General features: G+C 51.7%; 1 protein-coding gene across 7 annotated transcripts in view; it reads left to right on the plus strand.

Moving 5' to 3' along the window:
- Positions 1-23,167, plus strand: part of slc44a5b (solute carrier family 44 member 5b) — a 240,695-nt gene that overhangs the window by 214,222 nt on the left and 3,306 nt on the right. For 3 of the 7 annotated variants that reach the window (XM_070886459.1, XM_070886461.1, XM_070886464.1), the window contains 3 exons: positions 2,112-2,182; positions 3,358-3,446; positions 15,696-15,780. In XM_070886459.1, coding sequence (XP_070742560.1) covers positions 2,112-2,182; positions 3,358-3,446; positions 15,696-15,780 — 245 coding nt within the window. Of the gene's footprint in view, positions 1-2,111; positions 2,183-3,357; positions 3,447-15,695; positions 15,781-17,712; positions 18,612-23,167 lie in introns of those variants that run through there. The other 4 variants (XM_070886460.1, XM_070886463.1, XM_070886462.1 and 1 more) reach the window with 3 other exon arrangements.

Consider the following 23,167-nt stretch of genomic DNA (forward strand, 5'->3'; position numbering starts at 1 on the left):
ATCAAACACTCCCAGGGCAGGTACAGCACGGGTTAGATACAGAGTATAGCTCCCTCTACACTGTCCCATCAAACACTTCCAGAGCAGGTACAGCACGGGATTAGATACAGAGTAAAGCTCCCTCTACACTGTCCCATCAAACACTCCCAGGGCAGGTACAGCACGGGTTAGATACAGAGTAAAGCTCCCTCTACACTGTCCCATCAAACACTTCCAGAGCAGGTACAGCACGGGATTAGATACAGAGTAAAGCTCCCTCTACACTGTCCCATCAAACACTCCCAGGGCAGGTACAGCACGGGTTAGATACAGAGTAAAACTCCCTCTACACTGTCCCATCAAATACTCCCAGGGCAGGTACAGCATGGGTTAGATACAGAGTAAAGCTCCCTCTACACTGTCCCATCAAACACTCCCAGGGCAGGTACAGCACGGGGTTAGATACAGAGTAAAGCTCCCTCTACACCGTCCCAACAAACACTCCCAGGGCAGGTACAGCACGGGTTAGATACAGAGTAAAGCTCCCTCTACACTGTCCCATCAAACACTCCCAGGGCAGGTACAGCACGGGGTTAGATACAGAGTAAAGCTCCCTCTACACCGTCCCAACAAACACTCCCAGGGCAGGTACAGCATGGGTTAGATACAGAGTAAAGCTCCCTCTACACTGTCCCATCAAACACTCCCAGGGCAGGTACAGCACGGGTTAGATACAGAGTAAAGCTCCCTCTACACTGTCCCATCAAACACTACCAGGGCAGGTACAGCATGGGTTAGATACAGAGTAAAGCTCCCTCTACACTGTCCCATCAAACACTCCCAGGGCAGGTACAGCACGGGGTTAGATACAGAGTAAAGCTCCCTCTACACTGTCCCATCAAACACTCCCAGGGCAGGTACAACAACAAAAACTTGCGTTTATATATTGCCTTTAAAGTAGTAAAACATCCCAAGTGCTTTAAAGGACGTAAATCAGACAACATTTGACCCCGAGCCACATGAGATATTAGGGCAGGTGACTAAAAGCTTGATTAAAGAGGTCGGTTTTAAGGAGCATCTTAAAGGAGGAGAGAGTGGTAGAGAGGTGGAGAGGTTTAGGGAGGGAGTTCCAGAGCTTGGGGCCCAGGCAGCTAAAGGCACGGCCACCGATGGTGGAGCGATTATAATCAGGGATGGTCAAGAAGGCAGAATTGAAAAGCGAAGGTGTTGCTTGACCACGGGGTTTCTCTGCTGTGACAGTCTTCGATGTTAGAAAATAGGTGCAGGAGTAGGCCATTCGGCCCTTCTAGCCTGCACCGCCATTCAATGAGTTCATGGCTGAACATGCAACTTCAGTACCCCATTCCTGCTTTCTCGCCATACCCCTTGATCCCCCTAGTAGTAAGGACCTCATCTAACTCCTTTTTGAATATATTTAGTGAATTGGCCTCAACAACTTTCTGTGGTAGAGAATTCCACAGGTTCACCACTCTCTGGGTGAAGAAGTTCCTCCGCATCTCGGTCCTAAATGGCTTACCCCTTATCCTTAGACTGTGACCCCTGGTTCTGGACTTCCCCAACATTGGGAACATTCTTCCTGCATCTAACCTGTCTAACCCCGTCAGAATTTTAAATGTTTCTATGAGGTCCCCTCTCATTCTTCTGAACTCCAGTGAATACAAGCCCAGTTGATCCAGTCTTTCTTGATAGGTCAGTCCCGCCATCCCGGGAATCAGTCTGGTGAACCTTCGCTGCACTCCCTCAATAGCAAGAATGTCCTTCCTCAGGTTAGGAGACCAAAACTGTACACAATACTCCAGGTGTGGCCTCACCAATGCCCTGTACAACTGTAGCAACACCTCCCTGCCCCTGTACTCAAATCCCCTCGCTATGAAGGCCAACATGCCATTTGCTTTCTTAACCGCCTGCTGTACCTGCATGCCAACCTTCAATGACTGATGAACCATGACACCCAGGTCTCTTTGCACCTCCCCTTTTCCTAATCTGTCACCATTCAGATAATAGTCTGTCTCTCTGTTTTTACCACCAAATGTTGTCGAGTGGACAGGGATCAGTTAGCGAGGCGACGTTCGTCCTTACTCATTAATCGAGCGTTTTGTTTTATCCCGCAGGGTGGCTGTGTTGGATAAAGTGACGGATTTCCTGCTTTTTCTGGGCAAGCTGTTGATAGTTGGGGGTGTCGGTGAGTAGTAGCACAATAACTCGGTCTGATCTTCCCTTAATCTTCCTCCCTCACCGTAACATCGAAACAATACCGCCGGTTCGCAAGCAAATGGAGGTTAAGATGCTGCTCAGAATCACAGAATCTCACAGCACAGCAGGAGGCCATTCGGCCCATCATTCCTGTGCCGGCTCTGTGACAGAGCGATCCGATTAGTCCCACTCCCAGCTCTTTCCCCACAGCCCGGCACATCTTTCCCCCTTCAAGTATTTATCCAACTCCCTTCGGAAAGTTACTATTGAATCTGCTCCCACCACCCTTTCAGGCAGCGCGTTCCCGATCACAACAACTCGCTGCGTAAATAAACTCTCCTCCCCTCCCTTCTGGTTCATTTACCGCTTACCTTCAATCTGTGTCCCCCTGGTTACCGACCCTCCTGGTGAACTGTTTCTCCTTATTTACTCTTATCAAAACCCTCCATAATTAATCAACTAAATAATTAACATAACCTCCTTCAGCCTGACACCCCTCTGAGATCTCTGCACTCCTCCAATTCCGGCCTCTTGCCCATCCCTGATTTCCATCGCCCCACCAACGGTGGCCATGCCTTCAGCTGCCTGGGCCCCAAGCTCTGGAACTCCTTCCCTAAACCTCTCTCCCCCTATTTTAATGTCGCTCCTTAAATCCTGCCTCCTTGAGCCGACGTTTGGTCGCCTGTCTCAACATCTCTGTATGATGCCATCCACGGGCCCAGCCCACACTGCGATATGTGAGCGCACTAGGTCCGTGCAGCAGAGCTGGTCTCCAGTCGTCCTGGTTAACCCTTGCCACTGGACCAAGACCTCGCTCTGTCAAGCCCGTGTGGTGGCTGGTGTGCAACGGTCACCCCACGTTAAAAAAATCCACCCACAGGCATCTTCCACCCTTCAGGATGTAGTTCGGGATCTGGAATATCAGGTCCTTCATTGAAACACCTGTGAACTCATCCTGTTTGGTGTGAACGCAAGTCATCCTCGCTTCGAGGGACTGCCTAATACTACTAATGTGTCAAATATTGTCTGATAACGCTCCTCGGACGTTTTTTACTGTTATCGGCGCTACATAAATGCAGACTGTTGCTGTTGTTGTAAGATTGTGTCAGATATTTCCGTGTCGTTGGAATGCGGCTAATTATTAGGATCTTTCTTTGTCTTCAGGAGTGCTGGCTTTTTTCTTCTTCACACGCAGAATAACAATCATCGCAGATGAAGCCCCGTCATTAAACTATTACTGGGTCCCGCTGGCGGTAAGAAATAACTCGCTTCATTCTTCCGTGTCTGGGACTCTGCGTTTTCCACCCGAAACGGGAAGACGCTGCAAAGCTGGACTCAAAAACAGCAAATGTTGGGAACGCGCGACATCGCAAGAAAGACTCGCATTTCTATAGCACCTTTCCCAACCTCACTACATCACAAAGCGCTTTACAGCCAATGCAGTACCTTCTTCAAAGTCTAGTCACTGTTGTATTGTGGGAAACGCAGCAGGCAAAATGCGCACAGCAAGCTCCCACACACAGCGATGTGATAATAGCCCGATCGTCTGTTTTAGTGATGTCGATTGAGGGATCATTATTGGCCCCAGGTCACCGGGGAGAACCCCCCCCTGCTCTTTTGTAAAATAGTATCGTTGGATCTTTTCCATCCACCTGAGAGAGTAGGGGAGTTAACCCCGGTGCCCTGACCAAACGTTAGTAGGAGTTGTGTACAGACCTCCAAACAGTAATAGGGATGTTGGGGAGGGCATCAAACAGGAAATTAGGGGTACATGCAATAAAGGTGTAGCAGTTATAATGGGTGACTTTAATATGCACATAGATTGGGCTAGCCAAACTGGAAGCAATACGGTGGAGGAGGATTTCCTGGAGTGCATAAGGGATGGTTTTCTAGACCAATATGTTGAGGAACCAACTAGGGGGGAGGCCATCTTAGACTGGGTGTTGTGTAATGAGAGAGGATTAATTAGCAATCTCATTGTGCGAGGCCCCTTGGGGAAGAGTGACCATAATATGGTGGAATTCTGCATTAGGATGGAGAATGAAACAGTAATTTCAGAGACCATGGTCCAGAACTTAAAGAAGGGTAACTTTGAAGGTATGAGGCGTGAATTGGCTAGGATAGATTGGCGAATGATACTTAGGGGGTTGACTGTGGATGGGCAATGGCAGACATTTAGAGACCGCATGGATGAAGTACAACAATTGTACATTCCTGTCTGGCGTAAAAATAAAAAGGGGAAGGTGGCTCAACCGTGGCTATCTAGGGAAATCAGGGATAGTATTAAAGCCAAGGAAGTGGCATACAAATTGGCCAGAAATAGCAGCGAACCTGGGGACTGGGAGAAATTTAGAACTCAGCAGAGGAGGACGAAGGGTTTGATTAGGACAGGGAAAATGGAGTACGAGAAGAAGCTTGCAGGGAACATTAAGGCGGATTGCAAAAGTTTCTATAGGTATGTAAAGAGAAAAAGGTTGGTGAAGACAAACGTAGGTCCACTGCAGTCAGAATCAGGGGAAGTCATAACGGGGAACAAAGAAATGGCGGACCAATTGAACAAGTACTTTGGTTCGGTATTCACTAAGGAGGATACAAACAACCTTCCGGATATAAAAGGGGTCAGAGGGTCTAGTAAGGAGGGGGAACTGAGGGAAATCTTTATTAGTCGGGAAATTGTTTTGGGGAAATTGATGGGATTGAAGGCCGATAAATCCCCAGGGCCTGATGGATTGCATCCTAGAGTACTTAAGGAGGTGGCCTTGGAAATAGCGGATGCATTGACAGTCATTTTCCAACATTCCATTGACTCTGGATCAGTTCCTATGGAGTGGAGGGTAGCCAATGTAACCCCACTTTTTAAAAAAGGAGGGAGAGAGAAAACAGGGAATTATAGACCGGTCAGCCTGACCTCAGTAGTGGGTAAAATGATGGAATCAATTATTAAGGATGTCATAGCAGTGCATCTGGAAAATGGTGACATGATAGGTCCAAGTCAGCATGGATTTGTGAAAGGGAAATCATGCTTGACAAATCTTCTGGAATTTTTTGAGGATGTTTCCAGTAAAGTGGACAAAGGAGAACCAGTTGATGTGGTATATTTGGACTTTCAGAAGGCTTTCGACAAGGTCCCACACAAGAGATTAATGTGCAAAGTTAAAGCACATGGGATTGGGGGTAGTGTGCTGATGTGGATTGAGAACTGGTTGTCAGACAGGAAGCAAAGAGTAGGAGTAAACGGGTACTTTTCAGAATGGCAGGCAGTGACTAGTGGAGTGCCGCAAGGTTCTGTGCTGGGGCCCCAGCTGTTTACATTGTACATTAATGATTTAGACGAGGGGATTAAATGCAGTATCTCCAAATTTGCAGATGATACTAAGTTGGGTGGCAGTGTGAGCTGCGAGGAGGATGCTATTAGGCTGCAGAGTGACTTGGATAGGTTAGGTGAGTGGGCAAATGCATGGCAGATGAAGTATAATGTGGATAAATGTGAGGTTATCCACTTTGGTGGTAAAAACAGAGAGACAGACTATTATCTGAATGGTGACAGATTAGGAAAAGGGAAGGTGCAACGAGACCTGGGTGTCATGGTACATCAGTCATTGAAGGTTGGCATGCAGGTACAGCAGGCGGTTAAGAAAGCAAATGGCATGTTGGCCTTCATAGCGAGGGGATTTGAATACAGGGGCAGGGAGGTGTTGCTACAGTTGTACAGGGCCTTGGTGAGGCCACACCTGGAGTATTATGTACAGTTTTGGTCTCCTAACTTGAGGAAGGACATTCTTGCTATTGAGGGAGTGCAGCGAAGGTTCACCAGACTGATTCCCGGGATGGCGGGACTGACCTATCAAGAAAGATTGGATCAACTGGGCTTGTATTCACTGGAGTTCAGAAGAATGAGAGGGGATCTCATAGAAACGTTTAAAATTCTGACGGGTTTAGACAGGTTAGATGCAGGAAGAATGTTCCCAATGTTGGGGAAGTCCAGAACCAGGGGTCACAGTCTGAGGATAAGGGGTAAGCCATTTAGGACCGAGATGAGGAGAAACTTCTTCACCCAGAGAGTGGTGAACCTGTGGAATTCTCTACCACAGAAAGTAGTTGAGGCCAATTCACTAAATATATTCAAAAGGGAGTTAGATGAAGTCCTTACTACTCGGGGGATCAAGGGTTATGGCGAGAAAGCAGGAAGGGGGTACTGAAGTTTCATGTTCAGCCATGAACTCATTGAATGGCGGTGCAGGCTAGAAGGGCTGAATGGCCTACTCCTGCACCTATTTTCTATGTTTCTATGTTTCTAATATTTATCCCTCAATCAACATCACCAAAACAGATTATCTGATCAGTATCACGTTGCTCTGTGTGGGAGCTTGCTGTGCTCAAATTGGCTGACGTTACAACAGCGACTACACTTCAAAAGTACTTCATTGGCTGTAAATGGCATTGGGACATCCTGAGGTTGTGACAGGGGCTCTAGAAATGCAAGTTATTTCTTTCTGTCACTGGTTGGTGGATTCAGTGCTGTCCTATAACTGCGTACTTATTTAAGGAAGGATATACTTGCATTGGAGGCAGTTCAGAGAAGGATCACGAGTTTGATTCCGGAGATGAGGGGGTTGACTTATGAGGAAAGGTTGAGTAGGTTGGGCCTCTACTCATTGGAGTTGAGAAGAATGAGAGGTGAACTTATTGAAACGTATAAGATACTGAGGGGGCTGGACAGAGTAGATGCAGAGAGGATGTTTCCCCTCGTGGGGGAATCTAGAACTAGGGGGCATAGTTTCAGAATAAGGGGTCGCCCATTTAAAATGGAGATGAGGAGAAATTTCTTCTCTCATGCAATTCTCTGCCCCAGAGAGCTGTGGAGGCTGGGTCATTGAATATATTTAAGGTGGAGATAGACAGATTTTTGAGCGATAAAGGAGTAAAGGGTTATGGGGAGCGGGCGGGGAAGTGAAGCTGAGTAAATGGCGGAGCAGGCTCGAGGGACCAAATGGCCTCCTCCTGCTCCTATAACCATCATCACCATCATAGGCAGTCCCTCTGAACTGAGGAAGACTTGCTTCCACTCTTAGCATGAGTTCTCAGGTGGCTGAACAGTCCAATACGGGAATTACAGTCTCTGTACAGGTGGGACAGACAGTGGTTGAGGGAAGGGGAGGGTGGGACTGGTTTGCCGCACGCTCCTTCCGCTGCCTGCGCTTGGTTTCTGCATGCTCTCGGCGACGAGACTCGAGGTGCTCAGCGCCCTCCCGGATGCACTTCCTCCACTTAGGGCGGTCTTTGGTCAGGGACTCCCAGGTGTCGGTGGGGATGTTGCACTTTATCAGGGAGGCTTTGAGGGTGGTCCTTGTAACGTTTCCTCTGCCCACCTTTGACTCGTTTGCCGTGAAGGAGTTCCGAGTAGAGCGCTTGCTTTGGGAGTCTCGTGTCGGGCATGTGGACAATGTGGCCCTGCCCAGCGGAGCTGATCGAGTGTGGTCAGTGCTTCGATGCTGGGGATGTTGGCCTGGTCGAGGACGCTAACATTGGTGCGTCTGTCCTCCCAGGGGATTTGTAGGATCTTGCGGAGACATCGTTGCTGGTATTTCTCCAGCGACTTGAGGTGTCTACTGTACACGGTCCATGTCTCTGATAACCACTGATTAGCCATAGTGCCACTATTTTAACCATATGCACTGATTTTAGTCGAAAACCCCTTACACACAATACAGATAAAGGTACCTCACAAGTGTATTTATTTAACAAATTTCTACTGAACGCAAACAACACTCACACGCTCAGCTTTTGCTCTCAGCATTTCACCTAGAAACGCTCAGAGGTTAGAGTTCACACGCACACTCCTTACGAAAACAAATATTGAGAGATCACATGACCAACTCTGCTGCCTATTACTCATTTCTTAATTTACTTGTTAAAAATGCAATTAGCCACATTTGGATTTCCAATTAGCCCCATGTGGCTGGTGGAAAAGAAACCGAGGACAGTGCTGACCTAGCAGGAATCCCTTCGAGTTCATGTTGAAGGAGAGCGGAATTACAAGTGAATACTAAATTCAGACAAGCAGCAGGGAGTGTGGGAAGAGCTGGAGGAGGTCAGCTGGAAAGGGAAGCAACAGACATGCCGAGACGGAGCAGGCGCAAGCGGCCTAGGAGTTTGGTTGAAGACAACGCTAGAAATTATTTCTCAAATGTTACATCGGGTCTGCAACACAGGAACAGGCCATTGGGCCCAGCGCTCAGTGCCGGGGTTTATGCCCCACCGCTCCGTGCCGGGGTTTATGCCCCACCGCTCCGTGCCGGGGTTTATGCCCCACCGCTCCGTGTCGGGGTTTATGCCCCAGCGCTCCGTGCCGGGGTTTATGCCCCAGCGCTCCGTGCCGGGGTTTATGCTCCACACCAGCCCCCTCTCACCCCTCTCCATCTCACCCTATCCCCATATCCTTCTATTCCTTTCTCCCTCATGTGTTTATCCAGCTTCCCCTTAAATACATCGATACTATTCACCTCAACCCCTCCCTGTTGCAGCGAGTTCCACATTCTCACCACTCTCTGGGTAAAAAAGTTTCTCCTGAATTCCCCATTGGATTTATTAGTGTTTATCCTATCCCTAGTTTTAGACTCCCCACAAGTGGAAACATCTTCTCTGCATCTACCCTATTGAACCGCTTCATAATTTTAAAGACCCATATCAGATCATCCCCTCAGCCGTCTCATTTCTAGAGAAAAGAGTCCCAGGCTGTTCAGTCTTTCCTGGTCATTATAACCTCTCAGTTCTGGTATCATCCTTGTAAATGTCTTTTGCACCTTCTCCAGTGCCTCTATATCCTTTTTATAATATGGAGACCAGAACTGGGCACAGTGCTCCTAGTATGATATGACCAGAACTGTGCACAGTGCTCCCAGTGTGATATGGAGACCAGAACTGTGCACAGTGCTCCCAGTGTGATATGACCAGAACTGTGCACAGTGCTCCCAGTGTGATATGACCAGAACTGTGCACAGTGCTCCCAGTGTGATATGACGACCAGAACTGTGCACAGTGCTCCCAGTGTGATATGACCAGAACTGTGCACAGTGCTCCCAGTGTGATATGACCAGAACTGTGCACAGTGCTCCCAGTGTGATATGACCAGAACTGTGCACAGTGCTCCCAGTGTGATATGACGACCAGAACTGTGCACAGTGCTCCCAGTGTGATATGACCAGAACTGTGCACAGTGCTCCCAGTGTGATATGACCAGAACTGTGCACAGTGCTCCCAGTGTGATATGACCAGAACTGTGCACAGTGCTCCCAGTGTGATATGACCAGAACTGGGCACAGTGCTCCCAGTGTGATATGGAGACCAGAACTGGGCACAGTGCTCCCAGTGTGATATGACCAGAACTGGGCACAGTGCTCCCAATGTGATATGGAGACCAGAACTGTGCACAGTGCTCCCAGTGTGATATGACCAGAACTGTGCGCAGTGCTCCCAGTGTGATATGACCAGAACTGTGCACAGTGCTCCCAGTGTGATATGACCAGAACTGTGCACAGTGCTCCCAGTGTGATATGACCAGAACTGGGCACAGTGCTCCCAGTGTGATATGGAGACCAGAACTGGGCACAGTGCTCCCAGTGTGATATGACCAGAACTGGGCACAGTGCTCCCAATGTGATATGGAGACCAGAACTGTGCACAGTGCTCCCAGTGTGATATGGAGACCAGAACTGTGCGCAGTGCTCCCAGTGTGATATGGAGACCAGAACTGTGCGAAGTGTGTTATGGAGAATTCGGCACAGTTATCTAAGTGTGCAATGCTCAGTTAATGAAATGCTCTTTAACTTCACTCCATCCGATAGCTGAATAAGCTGCTCTGTTGGACACTGCCCTCTGCTGGTCGGGAATAAAATAATGAAGGAATTGTACATTCTTCAGAATCTCTGACATCGGTCTGAAGTGTGTGCGGGGCTATAATCGGCTCTCACTGAAAGTCTTCAATAATATAAGAACATAAGAAATAGGAACACGAGTCGGCCATTTGAACCCTCGAGCCTGGTCCGCCATTCAATAAGATCATGGCTGATCCGATCATGGACTCAGCTCCACTTCCCCGCCCGCTCCCCATAACCCTTCACTCTCTTATCGCTCAAAAATCTGTCTATCTCCAACTTAAGTATATTCAATGACCCAGCCTCCACAGCTCTCTGGGGCAGAGAATTCCATAGAGTACTACTTCTTTAGTGATAGTGATTGTATTAAGTTCCTCCCTCCCTATAGCCGCTTGATTATCCACTATTGGGATGTTTTTAGTGTCTTCTACCGTGAAGACCAATACAAAATATTTGTTCAACGTCTCTGCCATTTCCCCGTTCTCTATTATTAATTCCCCAGTTTCATCCTCCAGGGGACCAACATTTACTTTAGCCACTCTTTTCCTTTTTATGTACCTGTAGAAACTCTTACTATCTGTTTTTATATTTTGTGCTGGTTTACTTTCATAATCTATCTTCCCTTTCTTTATCATTTCTTTAGTCATTCTTTGCTGGCTTTTAAAAATTTCCCAATCCTCTGACCTCCCAGTGATCTTGGCCCAACCCTCTTCTCAATCTTCCTCGCCACCATGCTCCACCTCACAAGCTCCCCCTGGAGTGGAACTAAACTACAGAACCAGTGGGAAGCTGGTTAACCTACGCCGCCTCCAGGCCAGGTCTAAGTTCACCCCAACCTCTGTCATTGAGCTGCAGTATGCAGACGATGCCTGCGTCTGTGCACATTCAGAGGCTGAACTTCAGGATATAGTCAATGTATTCACTCAGGCATATGAAAACATGGGCCTTACGCTTAACATCCGTAAGACAAAGGTCCTCCAGCAGCCTGTCACTGCCGCACAGCACTCCCCTCCAATCATCAAGATCCACGGCGCGGCCCTGGACAACGTGGACCATTTCCCATATCTCGGGAGCCTCTGACCAACAAAGGCAGACATTAGTGCGGAGATTCAGCATCGCCTCCAGTGCGCCAGCGCAGCCTTCGGCCGCCTGTGGAAAAGAGTGTTTGAAGACCAGGCCCTCAAATCTACCACCAAACTCATGGTCTACAGGGCTGTAGTAATACCCGCCCTCCTGTATAGGTCTGAGGCATGGACGATGTACAGAAGGCACCAAGTCGCTGGAGATATATCACCAACGATGTCTCCGCAAGATCCTGCAAATCCCCCGGGAGGACAGGCGTACCAACATCAGTGTCCTCGACCAGGCCAACATCCCAGCACTGACCACACTCGATCAGCTTCGCTGGGCAGGCCACATAGTTCGCATGCCAGATACGAGACTCCCTAAGCAAATGCTTTATGCGGAGCTCCTTCATGGTAAACGAGCCAAAGGAGGACAGCGGAAACGTTATAAGGTCACCCTCAAAGCCTCCCTGGTAAAGTGCGACATCACCACTGACACCTGGGAGTCCCTGGCCGCAGACCGCCCGAGGTGGAGAAAGTCCATCCGGGAGGGCGCTAAGCTCTTCGAGTCTCAACGCAAAGAGCGTGAAGAGGCCAAGCGCAGGCAGCGGAAGGAGCGCGCGGCAAACCAGCCCCACCCACTCCTTCCCTCGACGAATGTCTGTCCCACCTGTAACAGGGTCTGTGGCTCTCGTATCGGAAGATTCAGCCACCAGAGAACTCACTTTGGGAGTGGAAGCAAGTCTTCCTCGATTCCGAGGGACTGCCTATGGTGATGATGATCTTGGCTACACAGTATGTCCTTGTTTTCAATTTGATACCATCCCTTATTTCCTTAGTTAGCCGCGGATGGTTATCCCTTCTCTTACAGTCTTTCCTTCTCATTGGGATATATTTTTGTTGCGAGTTATGAAATATCTCCTTAAATGTCTGCCACTGTTCATCAACCGTCCCACACTGTAATCTATTTTCCCAGTCCACTTTAACCAACTCTGCCCTCATACCTTTGTAGTCTCCTTTATTTAAACTCAGGACCCTAGTTTGAGATCCAACTTTCTCACCCTCCAACTGAATTTGAAATTCAACCATGTGATGGTCATTCATTCCTAGAGGGTCCTTTACTATGAGATCATTTATTCATCCTGTCTCATTACACAATACCAGATCTAAGATAGCCTGCTCCCTGATTGGTTCTGCAACGTACTGTCAGAGGGGCAGTACTGAGGGAGTGCTGCACTGTCGGAGGGGCAGTACTGAGGGAGCGCTGCACTGTGGGAGGGGCAGTACTGAGGGAGCGCTGCACTGTCGGAGGGGCAGTACTGAGGGAGCGCTGCACTGTGGGAGGGGCAGTACTGAGGGAGCGCTGCACTGTCGGAGGGGCAGTACTGAGGGAGTTCTGCACTGTGGGAGGCGCAGTACTGAGGGAGCGCTGCACTGTCGGAGGGGCAGTACTGAGGGAGCGCTGCACTGTCGGAGGGGCAGTACTGAGGGGGCGCCGCACTGTCGGAGGGGCCGTACTGAGGGAGCGCTGCACGGTTGGAGGATCAGTACTGAAGGAGCACCGCACTGGCTGAGGGGCAGTACTGAGGGAATGCTGCACTGTCGGAGGGGCAGTATTGAGGGAGCACCGCACTGTCTGAGGGGCAGTACTGAGGGAGCACCACTGTTGGAGGGACAGTACTGAGGGAGTGCTGCACTGTCGGAGGGGCAGTACTGAGGGAGCGCTGCACTGTGGGAGGGGCAGTACTGAGGGAGCGCTGCATTGTGGGAGGATCAGTACTGAAGGAGCACCGCACTGGCTGAGGGGCAGTACTGAGGGAATGCTGCACTGTCGGAGGGGCAGTATTGAGGGAGCACCGCACTGTCTGAGGGGCAGTACTGAGGGAGCACCACTGTTGGAGGGACAGTACTGAGGGAGTGCTGCACTGTCGGAGGGGCAGTACTGAGGGAGCGCTGCACTGTGGGAGGGGCAGTACTGAGGGAGCGCTGCATTGTGGGAGGGGCAGTACTGAGGGAGCGCTGCACTGTCGGAGGGGCAGTACTGGGGGAGAGCTGCACTGTCGGAGGGGCAGTACTGAGGGAGCACTGCACTGTGGGAGGGGCAGTACTGAGGGAGCACTGCACTGTTGGAGGGGCAGTACTGAGGGAGCGCTGCACTGTCGGAGGGGCAGTACTGAGGGAGCGCTGCACTGTCGGAGGGGCAGTACTGAGGGAGCGCCGCACTGTTGGAGGGGCAGTACTGAGGGAACGCCGCAGTGTTGGAGGGGCAGTACTGAGGGAGCGCCGCACTGTCGGAGGGACAGTACTGAGGGAGCGCTGCACTGTCGGAGGGGCAGTACTGAGGGAGCGCCGCATTGTTGGAGGGGCAGTACTGAGGGAGCGCTGCACTGTCAGAGGGGCAGTACTGAGGGAGCGCTGCACTGTCGGAGGGGCAGTACTGAGGGAGCGCTCTCCTGCTCTTCTTCAAAATATTGCCGTGAGACCTTTTACGTCCAGCACAAAGTAATATTGCGACCTCTGGATCTGAAGTGAGACCAATCAGATATGAATTTGCCCGAAAATTACAGAGAATGTACAGCCCAGAAACAGGCCATTGGGCCCAGCGCTCCGTGCTAGGGTTTATGCCCCACCGCTCCGTGCCGGGATTTATGCCCCACCGCTCCGTGCCGGGGTTTATGCCCCACCGCTCCGTGCCGGGGTTTATGTCCCACTGCTCCGTGCCGGGGTTTATGCCCCACCGCTCCGTGCCGGGGTTTATGTCCCACTGCTCCGTGCCGGGGTTTATGCCCCACCGCTCCGTGCCGGGGTTTATGTCCCACTGCTCCGTGCCGGGGTTTATGCCCCACCGCTCCGTGCCGGGGTTTATGCCCCACCGCTCCGTGCCGGGGTTTATGTCCCACCGCTCCGTGCCGGGGTTTATGCTCCACACCAGCCCCCTCCCACCCCTCTCCATCTCACCCTATCCCCATATCCTTCTATTCCTTTCTCCCCCATGTGTTTATCCAGCTTCCCCTTAAATGCATCGATACTATTCACCTCAACCCCTCCCTGTGGCAGCGAGTTCCACATTCTCACCCCTCTCTGGGTAAAGAGGTTTCTCCTGAATTCCCCATTGGATTTATTGGTGACTGTCTGATACTGATGGCCCCGAGTTCTGGTCTCCCCCACAAGGGGAAACATCTTCTCTACATTCAGACGAAGGATCACAGACCTGAAACGTTAACCTTGTTTCTCTCCCCACAGATGCTGTCTGACCCACTGAGCGCTCCCAGCACTTTTTGTTTTGATTTCAGGTTTGCAGCATCCACGGTATTTTGCTCTTGTTTCTCTACATCTACCCGATCAAACCCTTTCATAATGTTAAAGACCTCTATCGGGTCACCCCCTTGGCCTCCTCTTTTCTAGAGAACAGAGCCCCAGGCTGTTCAGTTTCTGCTCATAGTTGTAACCTCTCAGTTCGGGTATCATCCTTGTGAACAATTTCTGCAATGCCTCTATGTCCTTTATGTAATACGGCGACCAGAACAGTGCGCAGTACTCCACGTGTGGTCTAACCAAGGTTCGATACAAGTTTGATATAACTTCTCCGCTTTGCATATCTCACAGGCTTGTCGAGCTGTTGCGTAGGGCTGCTCCTGGGCCTGGCCAAGGGGGCCATTAACCGGTCCAGGCAGCCGGCGGTCGAGGGGGTCGTTCAGCCCGACTGCCTGCCTCTCTTCCGCGGTTACATCCGAGCCAGGGTGTCCCTGGAGATGGAGCACGCGGTGTCCACCGGTACGCTCGCGGCCTTCCGCGAGAGGTGGGCGCCGGAGGGACTGGAGTACATCATCACCGCCCCCCCGGCAACCAAATTTTAATTTGACCGTTTAAGGTTCACAAAGTTTTATTTGTTAATTTAATAAAGGGGGGCACTCGGCATTATAGTTTAATTAAAATAGTTGTGGAGCTGTTGCACTGTGAGTGGCTGAGTCTCAGAATAAGGGCCCGTCCATTTAAAACTGAGATGAGGAGGAATTTCTTCTCTCAGAGGGTTGTAAATCTGTGGAATTCTCTGCCCCGGAGAGCTGTGGAGGCTGGGTCATTGAATATATTTAAGGTGGAGATAGACAGATGTTTGAGCGATAAGGGAGTAAAAGGTTATGGGGAGCGGGCAGGGAAGTGGAGCTGAGTTCATGATCAGGTCAGCCATGATCTTATTGAATGGCGGAGCAGGCTCAAGGGGCCAAATGGCCTATTCCTGCTCCTATTTCTTATGTTCTTATGTTCACAAGACTCAATAAAACCCCGGTCCATTGAGTTCACGTTCCCCACGATGAGGCCTGCAGTTGTGAGCCTGGTGGATGAACTGGTCGGGTTCAGTTTGATTGTTAATAAACCAGCTCATTCTTCACAGCAAATGGGTAGCCGTCAAATTCTTCAGCAAAGAACCCCTGAAGAAGATATACTACAATACATCTCCAGGAATGAACCTCAGTGATTGGTCTGCTTTTATCATGTCCGTGTTATCGGGCATCGCGACTTGGTGTCTCTGTGAAAGTGTAACTGTGTGCCCTTCTGTTTGCAGACTGTGATATTTGGATCCTATCTAATTGCACATGGCTTCTTCAGTGTCTATGCAATGTGTGTGGATACGCTCTTCCTCTGCTTCTGTGAGTAGGCATCGCAAGGCGTGAAATCTTTCTGTGGAAAATGTCGAAATGTTGGGCAGTGTGGAGTGTGTCAAGGACCTCGGTGGTCCCCTTGGTGGGCCGGCACTTTGTTCAGGGAGGCACTGAGCCACACAGACCGAGGTTCATGACCCAGCCTCCGTGCTGTGTCAGCGGGCCTCTGCTGGGCTGCGCTGAGGGGCCTATCGTGAGGCTCGGGCCCATTGTTTAAGGAGGTGTTGGGTGGTGGGCTGTGTCAATCGGCCAGTTTCTCACTGCTGATTGTTCTGCAAAGACTGCCTCGAGAGTATCCAGTGGCAGACATTGGGGGAAGAGGACAGCACTGGGCTCGGCAGTGAACCCATTGGTACAGTCAGCCATGCACATTCACCGTCTGGGCTTAGGTGTGGCTAATGGTCATTGGGCAGGATACTGAAGGGGACTAACCCCAATGGAACTGTATCTCTGAGCAGGGGACTAACATGGTGAAATTTAGGATTCTCATTTCCAGATTACTGGTCTGGCAACATAACTGCTAAACACAGTAAATAATAGCAGGAGCCAGTGGGGAGGGTATTGGGAGTTTCACAGTGGGTGGTACAGCTGGGCAGGGCAGGGGCGGGAGTCAGGGTTTCTGCTCTGGGGTTAGTTGGCTGGTGCTTCATGAATAGGGAGGTTTTCAGAGTCGCTCTAAAGCTAAAAGCCTAAAGAGGTCCCAATACGTGATCTGGGAACGACCATAAAGGGGAAAATTGGAGGGCAAAATGTGCCCATTCTGTGACGTTTGACGGCTTTACCAACCATGCCCGGGGCAGAGGATGACCAAGAGCTGTGCGGTGAGGGCATTGGCTTTGCCCCTGGGTCTAAAGCATTCACATCGCCACTCTTGGCCACGTGTGTTGCCTCCTGGGTCGAGGGCTTGCTGCCATAACCATCCGGTACAGACGTATTGTCAACCCAAAGCACTGGGCTGGAACCCAAAGGCTGTCACAGCCCCACCTAGTGGCAGTGACCTGCAGCTACTGGCGTGACGGGGCCCCGTGACGCTCGATCCCATCACCGGGCAGTTTTCGAAGTGTGACAGGACCATACCCGGATAACGGAGCGCGTGACTGAGGTCAGCGTGCTGGCGGGGCTGGATCTCAAGGCTCTGATACTGCGCTGCTGTTGTTCCGTGCCTTTTAACTCTTCATCCTTGCCTTTGAAACCCGCAGCGGCAGCAACACATTTCCTCCTGTTCCCCCGGCCCGTAATGCAACTGTTGCTGTCAGAGTGCTCTAAACCTGCAGCTTTTAAACCATTCATTACTGAGCTTCACAAACCGCTTGCTTTGGCATTAATTGTTATTTTATATAAAGCTTTCATTTTATTTTAAACAAAAGAGCTACAAAGCTTTCTAACGTATTACCTTGTGGTTGCCTGTGTACCTCTCCCCTCTCCCCCCTTCCATTATCGTTATTTTTCCCTTTCTCTATTCGATTTTTTTGTGGTTTCGACACTCTCTCTCCCTACCCCCCTCCTCTCCCTCCCTCCCCCTCCTTTCCCTCCCTCCCCCTCCTCTCCCTCCCTCCCCCTCCTCTCCCTCCCTCCCCCTCCTTTCCCTCCCTCCCCTTCCTCTCCCTCCCTCCCCCTCCCTCTTCCCCTTCCCTCCTTCCCCCCCTCCCCTCCTTCCCTCCCCATCCCTTCCCTCCTCCCTCTCTCCTTCCCCCTTCCACTCCCTTCCCCTCCCCCTTCCTTCCTCTCCCTCCCCCTCCCCTCCTCCTCCTCCTCCCCTCCCTCTTCCCCTTCCCTCCTTCCCCCCTCCCCTCCTTCCCCCCTCCCCTCCTTCCCCCCCAATCCCTTCCCTCTTCCCTCTCCCCTTTCCCCCCTCCACCTCCCCTCTCCCCTTCCCCCTTTCCTTCCCCACTCGCTCTGGCTTGTCGCTAACTCCCGCAGGCGAAGACCTGGAGCGGAACGACGGGTCGGCCGAGATGCCCTACTTCATGTCGCCCGAGCTGCACAGGATTCTGGGACGTCAGGAGTGGAGCCCACGGAAGGCCAACGGATAACTGCTCACGCTGGGCTTGTGCTGCACAACACCTCACCTCGCTGGCTCTTTATTAACACACTCACACCATCCACACTCACACCATCCACACTCACACACACACCATCCACACACTCACACACACAGACACACACACACACACAGACACACACACACACACAAACACACACACAAACAGACACACACACATAAACACACACACACACACCATCCACACACACAGACACACAAACACACACACACACACAGACACACACACACACACAAACACACACACAAACAGACACACACACAAACACACACACACACACACCATCCACACACTCACACACACAGACACACACACACACACAGACACACACACACACACAAACACACACACAAACAGACACACACACACAAACACACACACACACACCATCCACACACACAGACACACAAACACACACACACACACCATCCACACACACACACACACAAACTCACACACACACAGACCCCACACATACACACACACACCATCCACACACACACACACACAGACACACACAAACTCACACACACACAGACCCCCACACACACACACACCATCCACACTCACACACACAGACACACACACACACACAAACACACACACACACACACACAGACACACACACACAAACACACACACACACACAGACACACACACACACACAGACACACACACACACACACACACAAACACACACACACACACACCATCCACACACACACACACACACCATCCACACTCACACACACACCATCCACACACACACACACACAAACTCACACACACACAGATCCCCACACACACACACACACACCATCCACACTCACACACACACACAAACACACACATACACACAGACCCCCACACACACAGACACACACAAACTCACACACACACAGACCCACACACAAACACACACGCACACTCAAACTCACACACACACAGACACACACAAACACACTCAAACTCACACACACACACTCAGACCCACACACAGACCCACACACAGACACACACAAACTCACACACGCACAGACCCACACACACACACACACACACACACACACACCCAGACCCACAGACACACACACACAGACACACAGACCCCCCCACACACACACACACACAGACCCAAACACAAACAGACACACACAAACTCACACACACAGACCCACACACACACACACACACACACACACACAGACCCACAGACACACACACTCAGACATACAGACCCCCCCCCACACACACACACACAAACCCACACACACACACAGACCCACACACAGACACACACACACACACACAGACACACACACACACACACACAGACCCACACACACAGACACACACACACACACACACAGACCCACACACACACACAGACACATACACACACACACACAGACCCACACACACACACAGACACACACACACAAACACACACACACACAAACACACACACACAAACCCACACACACACAGACCCACACACAGACCCACACACACACAGACACACAGACACACAGACACACACACACAGACCCACACACACACACAGACCCACACACACACAGACACACACACACAGACACACACACACACACACACACACACACACACACACACACAGACCCACACACACACACAGACCCACACACACACACAGACCCACACACAGACCCACACACACAGAAGGAAACACGTGGTAATAACCTGCCTTGACGGTCAGCATTCGAGTGACTGTTGGGGGCTGGCCAAGCGTGGCCCTTGAGCGAAAGCGCGTAGAGTTGTAGATTTGAAAGGACACTTTGCACCAGGTGGCTGCCCGGGTTTACCTAGAGATGTTGTGGGCTTTCTGTAACCCATGAGGCCGACAGAGGTGCAACTTTCCAATTGCTCACTTTCCCAACACACCATCAGACGGAGGGAGCATCAGTTAAAATCGCCCATCAGTCACCACCCAAGAGGCGTGTAACTTTTTGGTGGAAGCGACATTTAGCCTTACATCGACCCGAGCCTGTGACCCGCGTGATGTCTGCGTTCACCCACTGACCTGTCTCTCCGCTGTTCCCATCTTTTCAATGCCCCAGCAATGCAACAGGAAATTCTGTATGTATATAAAATAAAAAAGACTATAATATGCAATAAGCGGTGTATAGCAGGACCGGGGGAGGAGTGCCCATTTCCAGCATGCCAATGTGAGCGGGTCACGGACCCCGCGGCACGGAAAATGCCCCCTCCCCCTGCCCCCAGCGTCTCCGAACCGTAGCTAAGGTGCCTAAAGCAAGGAATGGTCGGGCCGGTACTGGTACAGGACAGACAGTGAGTCCAGATACAGCGGCCCAGAGATTGCTGGAACAGCAATGGCGAGTTTATGAAGCACGCCATTATTAAGAACAAAAGAACATAAGAAATAGGAGCAGGAGCAGGCCATTTGGCCCCTTGAGCCTGCTCCACCATTTAATAAGATCACGGCTGATCTGATCACGGACTCAGATCCACTTCCCTGCCTGCTCCCCATAACCCTTCACTCCCTTATCGCTCAAAAATCTGTCTATCTCCGCCTTAAATATATTCAATGACCCAGCCTCCACAGCAACCTGGGGCAGAGAATTCCACAGATTTACAACCCTCTGAGAGAAGAAATTCCTCCTCATCTCAGTGCGTAAACCCCCCAGCAATTCGCGGCATGGGGAGGGATACGCCGTGAGTTATGGCCTGCTACTTTGCCGGTCGATTTTCGGCGCTCCACCGTTAGCCTCCCAAAATATAGATCATCTCACCCTGACCCTTCCCAGTGTCCATGGACCATCTCACCCTGACCCTTCCCAGGGTCCATGGACCATCTCACCCTGACCCTTCCCAGTGTCCATGGACCATCTCACCCTGACCCTTCCCAGTGTCCATGGACCATCTCACCCTGACCCTTTCCAGTGTTCATGGACCATCTCACTCTGACCCTTCCCAGTGTCCATGGACCATCTCACCCTGACCCTTCCCAGTGTCCATGGACCATCTCACTCTGACCCTTCCCAGTGTCCATGGACCATCTCACCCTGACCCTTCCCAGTGTCCATGGACCATCTCACCCTGACCCTTCCCAGTGTCCATAGACCGTCTTCCCCCCGACCCTTCCCAGTGTCCATGGACCATCTCCCCCTGACCCTTCCCAGTGTCCATGGACCATCTCCCCCTGACCCTTCCCAGTGTCCATGGACCATCTCACCCTGACCCTTCCCAGTGTCCATGGACCATCTCACTCTGACCCTTCTCTGTGTCCATGGACCATCTCACCCTGACCCTTCCCAGTGTCCATAGACCGTCTTCCCCCCGACCCTTCCCAGTGTCCATGGACCATCTCCCCCTGACCCTTCCCAGTGTCCATGGACCATCTCACTCTGACGCTTTCCAGTGTCCATGGACGATCTCACTCTGACCCTTCTCCGTGTCCATGGACCATCTCACCCTGACCCTTCCCAGTGTCCATAGACCGTCTTCCCCCCGACCCTTCCCAGTGTCCATGGACCGTCTCCCCCTGACCCTTCCCAGTGTCCATGGACCATCTCACTCTGACCCTTTCCAGTGTCCATGGACGATCTCACTCTGACCCTTCCCAGTGTCCATGGACCATCTCCCCCTGACCCTTCCCAGTGTCCATGGACCATCTCACTCTGACCCTTCCCAGTGTCCATGGACCATCTCACTCTGACCCTTCCCAGTGTCCATGGACGATCTCACTCTGACCCTTCTCCGTGTCCATGGACCATCTCACCCTGACCCTTCCCAGTGTCCATAGACCGTCTTCCCCCCGACCCTTCCCAGTGTCCATGGACCATCTCCCCCTGACCCTTCCCAGTGTCCATGGACCATCTCCCCCTGACCCTTTCCAGTGTCCATGGACCATCTCACCCTGACCCTTCCCAGTGTCCATAGACCGTCTTCCCCCCGACCCTTCCCAGTGTCCATGGACCATCTCCCCCTGACCCTTCCCAGTGTCCATGGACCATCTCACTCTGATCCTTCCCAGTGTCCATGGACCATCTCCCCCTGACCCTTCCCAGTGTCCATGGACCATCTCACTCTGACCCTTCCCAGTGTTCATGGACCATCTCCCCCTGACCCTTCCCAGTGTCCATGGACCATCTCCCCCTGACCCTTCCCAGTGTCCATGGACCATCTCACTCTGACCCTTCCCAGTGTCCATGAACCATCTCCCCCTGACCATTCCCAGTGTCCATGGACGATCTCACTCTGACCCTTCTCCGTGTCCATGGACCATCTCACCCTGACCCTTCCCAGTGTCCATAGACCGTCTTCCCCCCGACCCTTCCCAGTGTCCATGGACCATCTCCCCCTGACCCTTCCCAGTGTCCATGGACCATCTCACTCTGACCCTTCCCAGTGTTCATGGACCATCTCCCCCTGACCCTTCCCAGTGTCCATGGACCATCTCCCCCTGACCCTTCCCAGTGTCCATGGACCATCTCACTCTGACCCTTCCCAGTGTCCATGGACCATCTCCCCCTGACCATTCCCAGTGTCCATGGACGATCTCACTCTGACCCTTCTCCGTGTCCGTGGACCATCTCACCCTGACCCTTCCCAGTGTCCATAGACCGTCTTCCCCCCGACCCTTCCCAGTGTCCATGGACCATCTCCCCCTGACCCTTCCCAGTGCCCATGGACCATCTCACTCTGACCCTTCCCAGTGTCCATGGACGATCTCACTCTGACCCTTCTCCGTGTCCATGGACCATCTCACCCTGACCCTTCCCAGTGTCCATGGACTATCTCCCCCTGACCCTTCCCAGTGTCCATGGACCATCTCACTCTGACCCTTCCCAGTGTCCATGGATGATCTCACTCTGACCCTTCTCCGTGTCCATGGACCATCTCACCCTGACCCTTCCCAGTGTCCATGGACTGTCTCCCCCTGACCCTTCCCAGTATCCATGGACCATCTCACTCTGACCTTTCCCAGTGTCCATGGACCGTCTCCCCCTGACCCTTCCCGGTGTCCATAGACCGTCTTCCCCCTGACCCTTCCCAGTGTCCATGGACCATCTCCCCCTGACCCTTCCCAGTGTCCATGGACCATCTCACCATGAGCATTCCCAGTGTCCGGGGATCGCTGGATTCGCACCTCGATGCGAATCAAATTGCCGCCAGATATTTCTGGTGGTTATTTCATGCTGGTCGGACCCTGTTAATGATGAGGTTTATCGTCCTGACATGAAACTCAGCCAGCCCGGCCCAAAAGGACAATTGAGCCCGCGGTGTCTCATTCCTGCAGGTAGTAAATTATT

Source organism: Pristiophorus japonicus, chromosome 8 (assembly GCF_044704955.1).
Source record: "Pristiophorus japonicus isolate sPriJap1 chromosome 8, sPriJap1.hap1, whole genome shotgun sequence".
Lineage (NCBI taxonomy): Eukaryota > Metazoa > Chordata > Chondrichthyes > Pristiophoridae > Pristiophorus > Pristiophorus japonicus.